We start from the raw sequence: 19,027 nt of genomic DNA, 5'->3' as shown, positions 1-19,027 counted from the left end.
GCAAATATAAAGAAAAGATAAGATTGTGTGTCCACACCATCACAAACATGAACTATACAGCTACAATATGGCCCTGTACAATCATGTAAAGGTCTTTGTGAACCTTTAGAATTGAACTTGTGAAATATTTTGACTTAAAAGTGTATTGTGATGTCCTTTACTGATAGAGGTCTATTTTTATTTGTCTGTTTAGGTATAATAACCCTAGTCTGTATTATGATTAGAACTGATGATGAGGTTGTTATGTTTATAGGGGAAAAAACAAGAATCTGAACTGAATCTCTTCTGCAATAATCAAATGTTGATGGCAAGTTTGATATCTGGAATGATTGATCTTTTCATAGTTAGGAAACCTGCTCTCTCTGAAATTGAAATTTGGCCCAGTGGAATGTATGACTGCCTCAGGTTTGAGGTTCAAATTCCAGCTCCAACCTTCCTTCGGAAAGTTCTCACAATGCTCGTGCAGGTTTTCTTTGAGTAGTTTGCCTTCGCCCCTCATTCCAAAGGCTCTGACTGTGTGCGTGTGTGTGCGTGTGTGTGTGTGCGTGTGTGTGTGCGTGTGTGTGTGTGTGTGTGTGTGTGTGTGTGTGTGTGTGTGTGTGGGAGTGACAATGTTTCTTGGGTGTGCATAAATGGACAAGGTTTTGGTATTTCTGTGTTGTGTGAACAATGTATTCCGTTTGCGTTCACCCACAATACAAATCAGGAAAGGTTTTACAGAAAATGGAGGTTGGATAGAATTTCAGCAGATGGTGGTGGACTTTGCAAAACGGATGGAGATGGCTGTAGTGAACACTTATTTCCAGAAGAGGGAGGAACATATAGTGACCTACAAGAGCGGAGGTAGAACCACGCAGGTAGATTATATTTTGTGCAGACAATGTAATCTGAAGGAGGTTACTGACTGTAAAGTAGTGGTAGGGGAGAGTGTAGCTCGACAGCATAGGATGGTAGTATGTAGGATGATTCTGGTGGTGGGTAGGAAGATTAAGAAGACAAAGGTAGAGCAGAGAACCATGTGGTGGAAGCTGAGAAAGGAAGAATGTTGTGCGGCCTTCCGGAAAGAGGTGAGACAGGCTCTCGATGGAAAACCGAAGCTCCCGAAAGACTGGACGACGACAGCCAAGGTGATCAGAGAGACAGGCAGGAGAGTACTTGGTGTGTCATCTGGTAGGAAAGGGGAGAAGGAGACTTGGTGGTGGAACCCCAAAATACAGGGAGTCATACAAGGAAAGAGATTAGCGAAGAAGAAGTGGGATACTGAGAGGACTGAGGAGAGGCGAAAGGAGTACATCGAGATGCGACGTAGGGCAAAGGTAGAGGTGGCAAAGGCTAAACAAGAGGCATATGAAGACATGTACACCAGGTTGGACACGAAAGAAGGAGAAAAGGATCTCTACAGGTTGGCCAGACAGAGGGATAGAGATGGGAAGGATGTGCAGCAGGTCAGGGTGATTAAGGATAGAGATGGAAATGTGTTGACTGGTGCCGGTAGTGTACTAAATAGATGGAAAGAATACTTTGAGAAGTTGATGAATGAAGAAAATGAGAGAGAAGGAAGAGTTGAAGAGGCAAGAGTGAAGGACCAGGAAGTGGAAATGATTACTAAGGGGGAAGTCAGAAAGGCACTACAAAGGATGAAAAATGGGAAGGCAGTTGGTCCTGATGACATACCGGTAGAGGTATGGAAGCAATTTGGAGAGATGGCTGTGGAGTTTTTGACCAACTTATTCAACAGAATACTAGCGGGCGAAAAGATGCCTGAAGAATGGAGGAAAAGTGTTCTAGTTCCCATTTTTAAGAACAAATGCGATGTTCAGAGCTGTGGGAACTATAGAGGAATAAATTTGATGAGCCACACAATGACGTTATGGGAAAGAGTAGTGGAGGCTAGACTGAGGACAGAAGTAAGTATCTGCGAGCAACAGTATGGTTTCATGCCTAGAAAGAGTACCACAGATGCATTATTTGCCTTGAGGATGCTGGTGGAAAAGTACAGAGAAGGTCAGAAGGAGCTACATTGTGTCTTTGTGGATCTAGAGAAAGCCTATGACAGAGTACCAAGAGAGGAACTGTGGTACTGCATGCGTAAGTCTGGTGTGGCAGAGAAGTATGTTAAAATAGTACAGGACATGTATGATGGCAGCAGAACAATGGTTAGGTGTGACAGAGGAATTTAAGGTGGAGGTGGGACTGCATCAGGGATCAGCTCTGAGCTCCTTCCTGTTTGCAGTGGTAATGGATAGGCTGACAGATGAGGTTAGACTGGAATCCCCTTGGACCATGATGTTCGCAGATGATATTGTGATATGCAGTGAAAGCAGGGAGCATGCAGAGGAACAATTGGAAAGATGGAGACATGCACTGGAAAGGAGAGGAATGAAGATTAGCCGAAGTAAAACAGAATATATGTGCGTGAATGAGAAAAGTAGAGGGGGAAGAGTGAGGCTACAGGGAGAAGAGATAGCGAGGGTGGACGACTTCAAATACTTGGGGTCAACAATACAGAGCAATGGAGAGTGTGGTCAGGAAGTGAAGAAACGGGTCCAAGCAGGTTGGAACAGCTGGCGAAAGGGGTCTGGTGTGCTATGTGACAGAAGAGTGTCTGCTAGGATGAAGGGCAAAGTTTACAAAACAGTGGTGAGGCCGGCCATGATGTACGGATTAGAGACGGTGGCACTGAAGAAACAACAGGAAGCAGAACTGGAGGTGGCAGAAATGAAGATGTTGAGGTTCTCGCTCGGAGTGACCAGGTTGGATAGGATTAGAAATGAGCTCATTAGAGGGACACCCAAAGCTGGATGTTTTGAAGACAAGATTCGAAAGAGCAGACTTCGATGGTTTGGACATGTTCAGAGGCGAGAGAGTGAGTATATTGGTAGAAGGATGCTGAGGATGGAGCTCCCAGGCAAAAGAGCGAGAGGAAGACCAAAGAGAAGGTTTATGGATGTGGTGAGGGAAGACATGAGGGCAGTTGGGGTTAGAGAGGAAGATGCAGGAGATAGGCTAAGATGGCAAAAGATGACACGCTGTGGCGACCCCTAACGGGACAAGCCGAAAGGAAAAGAAGAAGAAGAGGAGGTTGGGTAGAATTTCAGATGGGTTATTATTTCAAACCTTTTTACTCTGCCCCACCAGCCAGTGATGAAGACAATAAGCACGCTTCTATTTACTCATCAGAAATATTGGAGAGGTTGGTGTCAATTGTGGAGCACCTACAGCACCAGATGACTTCCAGTGGTCTCTCAGAGACCTGCAGCATGTATAATGAGGTTGGACCAGCAGAAGGTTTCCTTCTGCCTCGAAAAGAACTACAGCACCTAATCCGCAGGGCTCAGTTTTGGCCCCTGATGGAGAAAGTGGCTGTCCTCAACCAGCTGAGACTCAGCACAGACATATTACAGCTGTCATTTTCACATAGGTAAATCTCAACTTAAAAACCATACAAAAACAAAGCTTTTTTTAGTGACATTTTTCTCTCTAACTTGATTTACAGTGACCAAGAAGCATTGGAAACCTTGCACCTAGAACTTTCCAGCCATATTCACTATTGCCTCCAATCTACGCCAATGAGTATCTGTCAACTTCGGCCTCTCTGGTTCCTTCTCAGTTGTGAAATGGTAAGTAAAAGTTACCAGCTACCATACACTACTGTTTAAAAAAAAAAAAAAAAAAGCCCACAGGAGAGGACGAAAGAAAGAACTGTGGTACCGCATGCCTAATTCTTGCGTCACAGAGAAGTATGTTAGAATGCTACACGATATGTATGAGGACAGCAGAACAACAGTGAGGTGTGCCATTAGTCTAACAGAAGAATTTAAGGTGGAGGTGGGACTGCATCAGTGATCAGCTCTGATCTCCTTCCTGTTTGCACGGGGAATGGATAGGCTGACGGATGATATTAGATTGGAATCCCCTTGGACCATGACGTTCGCAGATGACATTGTGATATCCAGTGAAAGCAGGGAGAAGTTGGAGGAGCAGTTCGAAGGGTGAAGGCATGCACTGAAAAGGAGAGGAATGAAGATTAACCAAAATAAGAATTTATCTACATGAATTGAGAGGGTTGGAGAAGGGAATGGTGAGGGTACAGGAAGAAGAGATAGCAAAGGTGAACAACTTCAAACACTTGCGGTCAACAATTCAGAGCAATGGTGAGTGTGGTAAGGAAGTGAAGAAATGGGTCCAAGCAGCTTCGAACAGCTGGAAGAATGTGTCAGGTGTGATATGTGCCAGAAGAGTCTCTGCTAAGATGAAGGGCAAAGTTTAAAAACAATGACGGATTAGAGACTGTGGCACTGAAGACGGACGGAGTAAGCAGAGCTGGAGGTGGCAGAAATGAAGATGTTGAGGTTCTCTCTAGGAGTGACCAGGTTAGATATGATTAGAAATTAGTTCATTGGAGAGACAGCCAAAGTTAGATGTTTTGGAGACAAAGCTAGAGAGACCAGACTTTATTTGGACACGTCCAGAGGAGAGGGAGTGAGTAATTTCTAGAAGGATTATGACGTAGGAGGTGCGAGGCAAAAGAGTGAGCGGAAGACCAAAGAAGGTTGATGGATGTTGTGAAGGAAGACATGAGCTCTGTTGGTATTAGAGAGGAAGATACTGGAAACAGGTTTACATGGAAAAAATGACATGCTCTGGCGATCCTGAACAGGATAAGCCGAAAGGAAAACAAGAATTAACTATGTAACGGACATTTTCTTCTCAAGCGAACCAAAAGATTATCAGTACTTTTATCCACAAAATAACCTTAACTAAGAGCTTTGTTTACAAACAAAAATGAAAGCCATATTGGCAGAAGAAAATCTTTATACTGCTAATAAAATGAGGGTCATTCAATAAATAAGGTGAAATTTCTCTATAAGGACTTCTAATACAGATAGAAGCTTGCTTTTTTTTTAATTATTATTTTTCAACGTAGTCATCCAGCATTGGCACACACTTTTTCCTTATTACCTCAGCGTAAAAATTTTTGGACCCATGTCTCAGCCTGTCGCTCACAACACTTTTGACTTCATCAGCACTTTCAAACTTTATGCCTCTCGTGAACACTTTCAAGGGACCAAACAGGTGAAAGTTTAAAGGAGCAAGGTCTGGGCTGTAAGGAGGATGAGGGAGCAGTTCCCAGCCCAGCTCATTGATAGTCTGCACTGTTTGGGCTGCTGTGTGACTCGTTGCGTAGTCGTGAAGATGACTCCTTCTGACTGATGATCCTTGCATTTGGAAATGGTGATTGGGTCTTGTATATCCCAAAAAACGGTGAGTATCGCCTGCCTCATGGACCACTGTGACTTGAGCTTCTTCACTGGAGAGGCTACGTGCTTCCACTCCATAGACTGCCTTTTGGACTCAGGCTCATAATACCAGACCTGTTTCTCATCACGTGACCACCTTCTTCAGAAATTTATCACCATCTTTCTCATAGCAGGAGAGACACTGCTCAGACAACTCAACCCTCAGCTGTTTGTGCTCAGCAATGAACATCATTGCACCCACCAGCAGCTTTCCTTCGATTAGCCAAAGTCATCATGGACAATTTTGTGCTTTCACAACAGATAAGCTCAAAGTCCTTGTAATGTCATTCACCGTCACCCTTCTGTCAGACTGAATGATGTCATTGACTGATTCAATCACCTCAGGAGACCTCACTTCTGTAGGCCTCCCCTGCCTGTCTTCATCCTCAACATTGCTCTGTCCTTCTGTAAAAAAAATTAGCCCACCTGTAGACATTTTTCAGCTGAAACATGTTGCACCATATGCAGTTGACATTCTCCTATGTATTTCAACTGGTTTGCGCCCTTCAACGAACAAAAACTTAACTGACCCCCGTTCAATCCTGGAGCATGCTTCTTGGTCGGCCATCTCTTTTAATCGCCACAATTATTTTTTAACCTGCAAAAGAAATTAAATCCAAATGAAAAAGTAAAACAAAAATATAAAAAAGCTATATCAGAAGTCCTTATAACGAAAAAAATCACCTGATTGATTAAATGACCCTCGTACATTTATAACAGATAACACTGCCATGAAGAATTATGGATCCCTTTTCTGATATTTTTGCATTAGTTCTCAATTCTAAGATCATCCAACCAATGTCAGTAGACAAATATAACCCACGTGAACTTAATATGCTGTTTTCAAATTGTGATTTGATTTAAGGAAAAAAAAAATTAAGTTACCTGACCCTTTATGGAAAAGTAATGGCCAACTAAACATGTAACTGGTTGGGTCATCCTTTGCAGCAACAACTGAAATCAAACGCTTTCTTTAACTCGTAAAGATTCTTTCACATCTGTGGAGATATTTTTGGCCAGTCTTCCATGCAGAATTGTTTGAGATCACCAAAAGTTTAGCGTTTTCAAGCATGAAGATCCTTTTTAGGTCACAGATGTCAATGTGAGTCAAGTTTTAACCTTGACCTTGTCACTCCAAAACCTCATTTTTTTAAACCACTGAGAACTCAACTGGTGTCAAATCGTCATCCTGCTGCAGAGCCCTAGTGGACCTCAGTTTGAGCTCACAAACTGACCGCCGAACATTCTCCTTCCCGATTCACCATCAATTACAAGAAGTTGTCAGCATCCTGAAGGAGCAATGGATCTGAAGAATACCACATTATCACCACCATGTTTCATTTTTGGGTTTACAGTAATCCATTTTTTATGGGGATCAGAAACCCCCGCAAAACGTGAAAAACCGCGAACTACAACTACCCCCCCACCCCACCTTACACACACCCCAGGAGTTTTCTCTCTGTAATTTCTCTCACTCACTCTCTCACTCACACACAGATTCACACAACAGAGGAGAAGGTCAAGGATGGCTTTAAGTTCACTCACCTCCAACATTGCCATATGACCGCTCCTTTAAGAAGTGCTTGTAGGTGTCCTCCAAAAAAGACCTTTTTCATTCATGTTAAAAACCTGGACGCACCATCCCTCACTGATGAGGTTAGGAAACTCTTCCTCCACGTGAAGATGAGCAGCACCATACAGAGCTTAATTTCTGAGGCCGTATCTTTTTTGAAATTTTTCAAATCAGCCTTTGCTGGCCAAAAAGACTCGTCCTCGAGGGGTGACTGACAATGCAGCGTCAAACAAGGAGAAAAGTGCCCTGTCCGGAGCCCTGAAAGACATCCCAGTAGGTAGCATAGTGCCCGTGCTATTTGCTGCACAAAGTGGTTGATTCCTCCCACTGGATCCCTAAAAGGATAAAAGTGCCCACGGCGATACCACTTCTTGGGCGCGGCAGAGGAAGCTTTTGCTGGGGCACAACGCTGAAGTGTTATTTTTACTACATAATCAAAACAATGTTATGACTTAAACAAAAGTAAAAGTTATCATGAACACAACATAAGATACAGTTAATATGTGAGACAGTTAACGGCGTGGAGGAGAGGCAAAACGAGGAAATGGCTAGGACAAGGGAAGTTGCTGGGTGAGGCTTTGTTATGCAACCTATCAGCTCATGAGGTAAAGGCAATCGTGCTCTCCCTGGTCGATGTCGCGCTGGGAACCAATCACGTCTGGTATCAATGTATCTTTCCAAAATACCCCGATCTGGCTGTACTTTTTATGTTTTTTTAAATTATTAATACAAAACCCGCAAAGCACTGAAGCTTTTTTTCAATCCTGTGCTATATTTATGCCAGAAGTAATGAGAAACACAAGTGGGATCATTACTTTTTCCACACAGTTCCAGATAACTGATTTTTTTTTTCCTTTAAGAAAGGAAGTCATTTAAGAGTTCACTTGGGTGATATTCATTTGATATTTACATTTGTTTAAAGAACTGAAACATATACTTTTTCATAGCATTGTAGAAAGTGTCTTGGATGAACAATTTCTTTCTATGGCGTTGTATAGTTTCCATTTGAATGAGACTCGATTCTTGTCAAGATTTAGGAAAGGCACATAGAAGATACATCTTAATGGATGCTTGATTATCTAATTTTGATAATTCTGCCAACCAGCCAGCTGAGGAGCTCCAGTTTGTGTGGTGTGAGCTGCTTTCTGAGGCTTTGGCTGCTCTGTGGAGGACTGGGACCACATCTGACCCTGACCATTGGTTGAAATGGAATCCACTCAATCCTGAGAAATATCTTGATTCAGAGCCCAATTACGAAGCAAAAAATATGGTATTGCCTTTGGATATTCAGTGGTACCTTGACGTATGAGTTTAATTTGTTCAGTGACTGAGCTCTTATCTTTAAGGTGCTCTTATGTCAAAGCAAAATTCCCCATTGTAATTAATGTAAATTCCATGAATCTGTTTCAGCCCCCAATTTGCCAATGTTTTGACTTGTCTTCAAATAAGAAAAGTGCATTTTTAAATAACAAATATCATAAAAAACAAACGACAATGGAAAGAAAGGAACTGCCTTTATAATGTGTACTGACCTTGGAAATGAGATGACTTTTAGTAATAGAAAATACTGGCGGAGGCGGAGGGTGGAGAAGGCAGATGGAGGATGTTTTGGGGGAGGTGGTTTCTCAGTCACTTTCCCTCATTTACTGTCTTTACACCCTATCTTTGAACTTAAAGGAAGATTCTCCCCAAAATTATCGGAATGGGAGCACATAAAAGTTAGTAGATTAGGATTTAGTGTTTCTTTTAATGCCAGACTTATCCACAGATTTCACCAAGAAACATCTCTAAATTGGAAAAGTATTATTGAAATTCCTCTCGCTCTGACATTTCAATGAGCCCGGCTGGAAAACTGACAGCCAATCAGCGTTTGCCATGCCTGGAGTGCTTCCTGTTCTGACCCCCCAATGCTCATGTATATGTTACACAGAACAGAGAACGTCCACTATTTGGCATTTTGTGGCCAATTTTTGTGGAAAAATAATTACAAACAAGCAAAACAAAAATAGCATGATGTACAATCGTCAAGCCTGTGTGCTTGAGCCAGAATACACAGGCTGAACTTGACGTGTTGGAGAGGGGGCGTGGCACTGACAATGAACAATAATCCCATTATATGTACTGCAGAGATTTGTTTGCTACTTTTCTGAGGAGGTAGTTTAGATGTAGCGAATATACAGCAGGCATGGGCAAACCTTTTTATTGCGATCGACCGGCAGCGGGAGAGCAGGAGGTGGGTGGGTGGAGGGTTGCATGCACTCATCGCCGTAAATAGTGACCGGGAAGTGTTGTGTGCTTAGAGTCAATTAAGCAAGTATAACAGCGAGTCGATGTTCCGTGTTATTACTACTCCCGCCATTGAGCAGACAAAACAAAAATAACAGTACAATGTTCACACAGTCGGAACTTGACGTGTTGGAGAGGGCGCATGATGCTCACAGAGGGCATAACATAGACCTCGGAGATGTTCCAGACAGACTCGTGTCAAGAGACTGTTGTTCGTGTTCTCTTTGTGACCTAATGCCAACAAATAGTGGGATGCCAGTGTTGTAGTAAGTTTGAAAAGGTCGAACAAGAAATGGAGCGTACCAGATTGAACTTGGATGGCGATCAACTTGTCTGCATCACATAGATACTAGATATAAAGTTTTTTGTTTGGGCGAAGATGTGATGCATATCAATTTACTTAGGAATCATGACAGCTGAGTGAAAGGACCACTTGCACATCCAGTGGAAAATGGGTGAGTACAAATTTTTAACGGTCTTGGAATCCTACGTGAATGAGCTATAGGAATACTACGGGCGATGTCCAAAGTTTATCGAAAACGCGATCTTATTTTCTGAGTACGGCATAGGACTATCTAATGGTTTATTTATATCTGGAGTATAAAATGCAAAAAAAAAGGAGGGGGGGCTTCCCTAAAATGATTACACATATACATCCATCCATCCATCCATTTTCTTAGCTGCACAATGGTCGCTTGATTGTTGGACCCTGTCCCAGCTGTCAACGGGCAGGAGGCAGGTTACACACGCAGACACAGGGAGAACATGCAAACTCTACACACAGAGGTCCGGGATTGAACAGCTGTGCCACCGTGCCGCCTCATAAAGTATGTTGTCGCTTATATAGTACCAGCACGAGAGCCCATAACTAAGCGGCTCATCACCATTAATGATTACCGTAATTTCCGGCCTATAAGCAGCGACTTTTTTCACACGCTATCAACCCTGCAGTTTGCGGTGATGCGGCTAATTTGTGTTTTGTTTTGTTTTATTTTTATAACGGCCGCAAGGGGGCACATGAGCAGAAAAGGTAAGAGTGAAACCGGTTGAATATATGTGCCGAGGAAGTGACTTTTACTGGTCCGGCTCTGTTAGCGCTATGCTAGCGTGTTAGTCGTGTCTCAGTGATTTTTACCGGTATGTTTTTTTTGTTTTTTTTTTTTGGTAGTGCAGCGCTAGTCTTAGGGTTAGCATGGCGGTGCTGGTGTTTAACTCTCTGTGTACTGTCTCTTTGTAAATATCTCTTGTTCCAATTTGGGTTTCAATGTGGGGAATTTAGGCTTTTACATAGCTGCGGCGTATGTATGTACCAAATAGTATTTCCTTTACAAATATATTGAGTGAGGCTTATAACCAGGTGCGCTCTATAGGTAGATGTGGTAGATATGTGCACATTTCCCCGGCTGATGAACTCAACTGCGACAGCCACAGCTTTATCCTGTCAGGTTGAGCCCACGGAATGTTAAAGAAGGACAAATTTGGGTGCGTTTTCTCAATTGTGTTTGGTGCAGAACACGTGGGCATCTTGGCTTAGCGAGAACGAATGGTCTGTAATACTACACTGGTGACGTCAAGGATGTTTATTCCGGGTATGGCTGTCAAAGGTGGCACTTATCCAGATTTTGCTTGGATTTGAAAAATGTTCCTTAATTTTTTTTTCAATTATTGTCCGAAATAATACATTACAGAGGTCCGTAGCATTGAAACAATTTTCACGCCCATGGCTGGCAATATCGACTTAAAGGATTCCTTTTGCTTGGGAATTGTGCATATCGATGACTTAAAATGGTCATACCTATTTGCCAACTCGTTCAATCATACGGCCTGTTCCTGTTTTTATTTTATTTTGCAATTTCATTCCATTGATATCATTCTTTTCTTCTTCTCACCACATTCCGCAGCACTTCCTTTCATGGGCCTCGTGTTTGAAAATAGTTGAAAATTCACTTTTACTGAATGCAAAATTAAACATTAGCTCAGGTGCAGAGAAATGCCACGTGTAAAGACTGGGTGAAGCATGAAAAGCTGAGCGGAACCTGTGGATTTCACCATCTTATTGATTACGGCTCCACTTATCAGCATTCATTCGTATGTCAAATAATGGCTCGCAATACGAGGAAAAATTTGTCCCGGCTGTGGGTCGTACCTCGGAAAATTCATATGTAAAGTTACTCGTATGTCAAGGCACCACTGTTTTTTTGGATACAACACTGAAAGTAACATATTCTCAAGAAACAGACAGCCGATATAATGTATTGTCTTTTTAGGGACCAGCTTTGCTAAATAAAGCTATGTGGTCCCATTGCACACTGGGCGTACTCACTGGCAGTGCAACTGGTCGACAGTGGGAACCCTCAGGGAGTGTACTCCACCTTCTCTCACATGTAACCCTAGGGGAGTGGAAGGAGCAAATTCTGCAGCTTCAGGACTTGTCTTCAATCTTGTGGGATAATATGGCTTTACCAGCAGAAAACCTGAGGTAGGTAAAGTGCTTTATATAATCATGCTTACTCATGAATTACACACTTTGTTCCTCTGATCTTGTCATCTTCCTTCAGAGAGACGGATTTCAGGCTCCAGGGTGCTGTCCTACGTCGACAGTTACAGAGCATGGCACACTTGTTACCTCTCAGTTTACAGGACATTTATATGGATATGTGCGAGAACCTGGTTAAGGAAGCCAACCCGCTGATTGCTGCTCAGGAGATTCATAGAATTCTCAGCGATTTCATGCCCCCTAAATTGTTCCCTGTTGGGGTGCTGGATTCCTGTATTGCTTGCTTGAAGCAATATGTTGAAAATAGAAATGAAGGCGCCAACTCTGTGCCCTGCGCCGGTGTGTTCTGGGTCCACATGGGCTTGCTCCATATCAAATTATGGGCACCACAAACCATGTTTGACCCAGCTGTCAAGAGGGCCTACAAACTCAACTATGCCCAGCAGGAGGTACGAGAAAATGTTTTCATCAGCCTTAATTTCTCACAGTTTAGTATGCTCTTGAGTAGGCCTGCACAATTATGGCAAGATAATAATTATGATCATGATTATTCCTCATGTTGGGGACATTTTTTCATTGCAGAACTTTCCAAAAAACACTAATCACTTTAAAATCTTTAAATGGGAATAAATAATGGGAATTTTTTTTTTGTTTGTTTTTTAATGACCCCAAAGATTAATCTTTGCTAACTGAATGAAGATGCTATTACAAAGTGCAATTACAAATTGTAATTTAATAGATGCAAGTACAGTTCATGCATAGAAGACTAACATTAAGCTAGAACAACCAACTCTCATTGATATATTTTCCAAACTGCTGAGCTTCACTAGGATTCGTAGGCGTGCTGGAGCCTTTAACTTGAAGATCCCCGTCAAAATAATTTTCAAGCCTGAACCATGCGTTGCCCCCCAGGCGGCTTGGTAACTTGGTTGCAGGCACTGCTGCATTTGAAGTACTTTTCATATGCAGCAGTGTATTTTAAATGTTAAAAATTAGTGAGGCTCATTTAACTGTGGCAGCCAAAATTACATTCCCAATTAAAAATTGATAGTGCAGCCCTACTCTCGTGTATATTATGCTCCCAGAATCAACCCAAAAAAAACTTTCCACCTTTGTGCACCATTGATTTTATGCTTTTGATGCTCATAACATGAAGTCCATTTATTTTTAGTTTTTTTCTATATACGTATTCTGTTGTGTGTGTGCGTGTGTGCTGATATCGTTTTTGTTTTTTTTAAATCCCTGTGTCAGGACAGTCAATGTAAATGCTTAAATAAAAATAAAAAGTGAACACTGTTTAATGTCACAGAACTGACATTTGGTGACAATCGTCATCAAACTATGTGGAAGTATCTGTCTATGCCCACTTTAACCTCTGAAAATATCAGCATGAAATCCCTTACAGTTTGAATTTTTGTAGACATTCAGCCATTTCCTCTCCTTATGTGCTCACAATACAGAAAACAATTGTTGCTTAGTGACAATACTATAACCAATCATCAAGAAATTGGATGTGAACATCTATCTTAAACAGCGATCTAAAAATATCAGAACGCGCTCTGCAATATTTTGGATGTTACGGACTTTTACGCTTTTTCCTCCTCATAGACATTTGGTAGAGCAAAGATTAACATCCCTTAATGTTGTAAAACTACCACCAAAATATATGTGGACTTATGTAATTGTCCATTCCACCACTGAACAGATCAGAACACAAAAGCCACTATTTTGCATTTTATAGATTTTATATTATTGCTATATTTTATTTATATATATATATATATATATTTTCTAATATTTTAATATAGGATGTTTTTATTGCTCTATGTCAAACAAGTTTACAGGACGTGCAGTAGATTCTCAGAAAACCAACAAGACAGTCCATTCATGATTTACACTCTCTTAAGACTGCGCAAATGGGCAATTTGTTGAAAGGGGTGAGTTCAAATAAAAAATGCCATCTGTCATTTACTTTACCAAGTCAAAAGTATTTGGTACAAATGTTTTTGTGTCGAGGATTTACCAATACTTTGAGTCACTCAACTAATATTTACTTGTATGACCCAGTCAATAAATGCTTCACATCTCTGTGGCATGAAATCAACCAATTTGTGGCACCTTTCAGCTGTTATTCCACTCCCAAGATTCCTTAACTACATTCCATAATTCATTGACATAACTTGGTTTTGTTTGAGGAACATTTGCATTCGCCTCACACAGACTTCTCAGTCTTCTCACTGTCACAGTACTGACCGGTAGCTCCAGACTGTCTTTGATCATCCTGGAGGTGATCATTGGCTGAGCCATTGCCATTGTTTTTTATGATTTACATTTTGATGGTTGTCTTCTGTTTCCTCCATGTGTCACTGGTTTGCTTTCTGTTTTAAGGTATTAGAGATCATGTAAGCCGAACAGCCTATAATTTTTTTTTGCACCTCTTTATAAGGTTTCCCCCCTCCAATCAAATCCAAATACTGTTCTTCTGAACAATACATTGAACGGCCCATTTTCCTCAGGCTTTCAAGGAGAAATGCATTTTTTTTTTTACAGGTGCTGGCTTCATCCTTAGGGGCCACCTCATTCACACCTGTTTTTTCAGAAAATTGCTGACCTCACTGATTCAATGCCACATTCATATTTTTTTAACACATCTCTTTCAACCAATTAACCAATTGCACAAAGCCTTGAGTGTATATGTCATCAATGCCGGGTCTTGTTTGTTTTCTGAGAATTTATTGCACCTACTGGGAATGTGTTTGACATGTAGCAATTAAAACATACACTGCTAACCTTTCTCTTCTCCCCCCGCCCCCATTTTTCTTTTGTGGGAGTTGGGTGCTGGCTGCTTTGTTGAGGTTCATCCCAACTAATTCAATATTTTTGGGGTATTAAAAAAAATATTTACGAAGATTCTTATTTTTGTTCCGGCTTGGCCCCTGTCCCCCACGTAGAGCAAGGGGGAGACAAAACACCCTTTTCACAACCCCTTGGCATTTATTTTATTTTCCTTGTACTGATTTTTATCAACTTTAAAAAATACACGAGTGGAGGATAAAATACACATTTTACATGAGAAATTGCAGTAGGTGTAAAGAAAATGTAAAAAAAAAAAAAATTCCTATTGTATGAGCGCATATCGTTAACTAAGTGTTGTGAAAAGGGTGTCTTCATTATTGCACATAATGTTTATGCAAGAATCATGACCTCCTCACAAGTCTATATTGATGTAAAATCCAAAATATTGAGGATTTTAATTCTATTTTGAGATGGGACAGAGCCATGTCCATACAAATTTAATTGATTGCTCACCATTTTGTGTCATTTAGTGATCGGAATCAACTTTATTTGGCCAAGTGTTGAAAAAAAACACCCAAAGAATTTTTCTCCGGCAGACGGTGTTGCCCTGGTACGACTTACAGAACAAAGAACAACAAAGCAGCAAGAACAGAAAACAAGACATTTCTATCTATAGGAACTTCTTCTTTTCCTTTCGGCTTGTCCCGTTAGGGGTCGCCACAGCGTGTCATGTTTTTCCATCTTATCTCCTGCATCTTCCTCTCTAACCGCAACTGCCCAAATATCTTCCCTCACAACATCCATCAACCTTCTCTTAGTTCTTCCTCTCGCTCTTTTGTCTGCCAGCTCCATCCTCAGCACCCTTCTACTAATATACTCACTCTCTCACCTCTGGTCATGTCCAAACCATCGGAGTCTGCTCTGTCAAACGTTGTCTCCAAAACATCCAACTTTGGCTGTCTCTCTGAGATCATTTCTGATCCTATCCAACCTGCTCACCCCGACCGAGAACCTCAACATCTTCATTTCTGCCACCTCCACTTCTGCTTCCTGTTGTCTCTTCAGTGCCACTGTCTGATCCGTACGTCATGGCCAGCCTCACCACTGTTATAGGTTTTCCCTTCATCCTAGCAGAGACTCTGTCACATAACACACCAAACACCTTCCACGAGCTGTTCCAACCTGCTTGTACCCGTTTCTTCACTTCCTTTCCCGTTTCTTCACTTCCTTTCCTCACTCACCATTGCTCTGGATTGTTTACCCTAAATATTTGAAGTCATCCACCCTTTCTATCTCTTCTCCTTTTAGCCAAGTGAGGCTACTCCCTCCGCCACTCTCATTCACGCACATATATTCAGTTTCACTTGGGCTAATCTTCATTCCTCTCCTTTTGAGTGCATGTTTACACGTTTCTAAGTGTTCCTCCACCTGCTCCCTGCTTTCACTGCATCTCACAATATCATCTGCAATCACTCACATTTGGAAAAACATACGAGTGTGGTCAGTCATGCTTGCAGATCAAGTTGCGGGTGTGATTAGGGATGGAATCTCAGGACTTTAAAATAACTTACTGGATTAATGTAACATAACTGTCAATTAAAAATAAAATAAAGATACAAAATAAAATAAAAACTAAAATTTCAACCTCATAAATGATAATTTCTAATTTCAACTGATAGTAGAGCATGATATAAAACGGTATTTAAAATTTTTCATCAATGAAAATCCTTGGTCGGACAAACTATCTGAAGAAAAGTTAAATGCTCTGGCCTGTCGAGGAATAAACCTGAACAGTCTATACCCGCAATGTTTTGAAGATGCTGAAAGTTTAGTTCAACATAATCGCCGTTAGTGGCAACAAGCTCGCGATACATTGTAACAAACGTTCCTGTCAGCAATCATGATGTATTGTTGGGTGGGGGGGGGGCACGCATCGCACGACTGCTGTAAATATTGGGCAGGCTTGCGCGCCTTTATGTGCGTGCGCTCGACGTATTAGGCACACCTGAATCAAGCGACGAGGTGGATGATAGTCTAACGTCTTTTTTTTGGAGGGGGGCACGTCGTCACACTGCCTCACGATCGACGCAATGAACAACCCTGGTTCAACTGAATTTCCTATCACATGGCTCATTATGTTGATGACTTTCGAAGTAAATGCACCCGCAGTATGTGAAGCAATTCTGAACATGCGCTTTCGGCCTAACTTCCGTACATGCTCAGTACAGTTAACTTGCATTTCCTTTTTCCGAGTGAATACTGGTTGTTTTGTAGCAGGCTTGTTAAAAACGATGAAATAAACGTAAATTAATGTCAAGATGTCAAAATAGCGACGTCTTTCACGATCTATTTTTTCTACTCGTAACACATTTTACCCGTGTGATTTCCCGTGGCCAACTGTGCAGATTTGCGAGCACGGAGGCGCGCAAGCGCGGTCGTGCTCATCAAATGTTAGTGAGTGCATCTGTGAACATCATGGTCAAAGGGGACTCCAGTCTAACCTGTCAGCCTATCCATTACCACTGCCAACAGGAAGGGGTTCAGAGCAGATCCCTGATGCAGTCCCACATCCACCTTAAATTCTTCTCTCACACCTCACCATTGTTCCGTTGTCATCTATCAGGATCAGCTATTCAAACATTTCTCCACCACACCAGACTACGCATGCAGTACTAGAGTTCCTCTCTTGGTACTCTGTCACAGGCTTTCTCTAGATCCACAGACACAATGTAGCTCCTTCTGACCTTCTCTGTACTTTTTCACGAGCATCCTCAAGATAAATAATGCATCTGTGGTACTCTTTCTCGGCATGAAACCATACTGTTGCTCGCAGATACTTACTTCTGTCCTGAGTCTTGCCTCCACTACTCTTTTCCATCACTTCATTGTGTGGCTCATCAACTTTATTCCTCTATAATTTCCACAGCTCTGAACATGGCCTTTGTTCTTAAAAATGTGAACTAGTACACTTTTCCTCCATTCTTCAGGCATCTTTTCGCCCACTAGTATTCTAAGTTGGTCAAAAACTACACAGCCATGTCTCCAAATTGCTTCCATACCTCCACCGACCAACTGCCTTTCCATTTTTCATCCTTTGTATTCCCTTTCTAACTTCCCCCCTTACTAATTGGCACTTCCTTGTCCACACTTGCCTCCTCTTCTCTTCCTTTTCTCTCATTTTCTTCATTCATCAACTTCTTGATGTATTCTTTCCGTCTATTTAGCACACTACTGGCACGAGTCAAAACATTTCCATCTCTATCCTTAATCACCCTTACCTGCTGCTCATAAATTCCCATCTCTATCCCTCTGTCTGGCCAACCTGTAGAGATCCTTTTCACCTTCTTTCATGTCCTCCTTCAGATTACATCGTCTGCACAAAATATAATCCACCTGCGTGCTTCAGCCTCTGCTCTTGTAGGTCACCCTATACTCCTGCCTCTTATGGAAATAAGTGTTCACTACAGCCATCTCCATCCTTTTTGCAAAGTCCACCACCATCTGTCCCTCAAAGCTCCTTTCCTGGATGCCATACTTACTCATCACTTCTTCATCTCCCCTGTTTCCTTCACCAACATGTCCCCTATCTGCACCAATTACAATTCTGTCTGTGATTCTCAGAACTACTTCATCTAGTTCCTTCTAGAATTTCTCTTTCATCTCTAGATCACATCCTACCTGTGGGGACATAGCTGCTAACCACATTAAACATAACACCCTCAATTTCAAATTTCAGTCTCATCACTCAAACATTCTTAGCCAGCTCTTCTTTTAAAATAACCCCAACTCCATTTCTCTTCCCATCTACTCCATGGTAAAATAATTTAAACCCTGGTCCTAAACTTCAAGCCTTACTACCTTTCCACCTGCACTCTTGGATGCACAATATATCAACCTTTCTCCTAATCATCATGTCAACCAACTCCTGAGCTTTTCACGTCATAGTCCCAACATTCAAAGACTCTCCACTCAGTTGTAAGCTCTGTGCATTCCTCTTCTTCTCATGACGAATCTGGTTTCCTCCTCGTCTTTGATTTTGACCCACAGTAGCTGAATTTACACCGACGCCCTGCAGGTTAGCGCTGCTGGGGGGCGGGCGTTGTTAACCCGAGCCACGACCGATCCAGTATGGGATTCTTTAGATGAACGCCATTTGTTTGGCACATTTTTTATGCCGGATGCCAATCCTGACATAACCCTCTCCACGTATCCGGGTTTGGGACCAGCCTAGAGATTGCACGGGCTTGTGTCCCCATAGGGCTGCATTACCTTATAAAAGTCGTGTAAGATGTAAAATCTTCTTCGTTTAGAACTGGTACGAGATGAGATTGTCAACGTCCCACATTGTGTAAAAGTTGTACAGACTCCCCTTACCTGTTGGCTGTTCCCGTAATAGACCAGTGAAATCACAGTTGTGCAAAGGGAGCAGGTTTAAGTGACGAATCGTGCGATGATCTACAAAATAAATTGCTAATACTGTTATTTATTGGGCCAGCAGAATATGAGTGTCCCAACAACTCTTCATGAAATGAAGCTCTTATTCTGATGGTTTCAGATGAGGAGAAGGGTACATAA

The 19,027-nt window shown here is 41.9% G+C and overlaps 1 protein-coding gene across 5 annotated transcripts in view; it reads left to right on the top strand.

The window, feature by feature from the left end:
* Positions 1-19,027, top strand: part of mdn1 (midasin AAA ATPase 1) — a 326,227-nt gene that overhangs the window by 219,921 nt on the left and 87,279 nt on the right. For all 5 annotated transcript variants that reach the window (XM_061812802.1, XM_061812803.1, XM_061812800.1 and 2 more), the window contains 5 exons: positions 3,181-3,421; positions 3,497-3,620; positions 7,979-8,143; positions 11,427-11,638; positions 11,718-12,105. In XM_061812802.1, coding sequence (XP_061668786.1) covers positions 3,181-3,421; positions 3,497-3,620; positions 7,979-8,143; positions 11,427-11,638; positions 11,718-12,105 — 1,130 coding nt within the window. The remainder of the gene's footprint in view (positions 1-3,180; positions 3,422-3,496; positions 3,621-7,978; positions 8,144-11,426; positions 11,639-11,717; positions 12,106-19,027) is intronic.

The sequence above is a fragment of the Syngnathoides biaculeatus genome, chromosome 23, assembly GCF_019802595.1.
Source record: "Syngnathoides biaculeatus isolate LvHL_M chromosome 23, ASM1980259v1, whole genome shotgun sequence".
Classification (NCBI taxonomy): domain Eukaryota; kingdom Metazoa; phylum Chordata; class Actinopteri; order Syngnathiformes; family Syngnathidae; genus Syngnathoides; species Syngnathoides biaculeatus.
The sequence above is the reverse complement of the archived record's forward strand: the minus strand, read 5'-3'. Positions and strand labels throughout refer to the sequence as shown.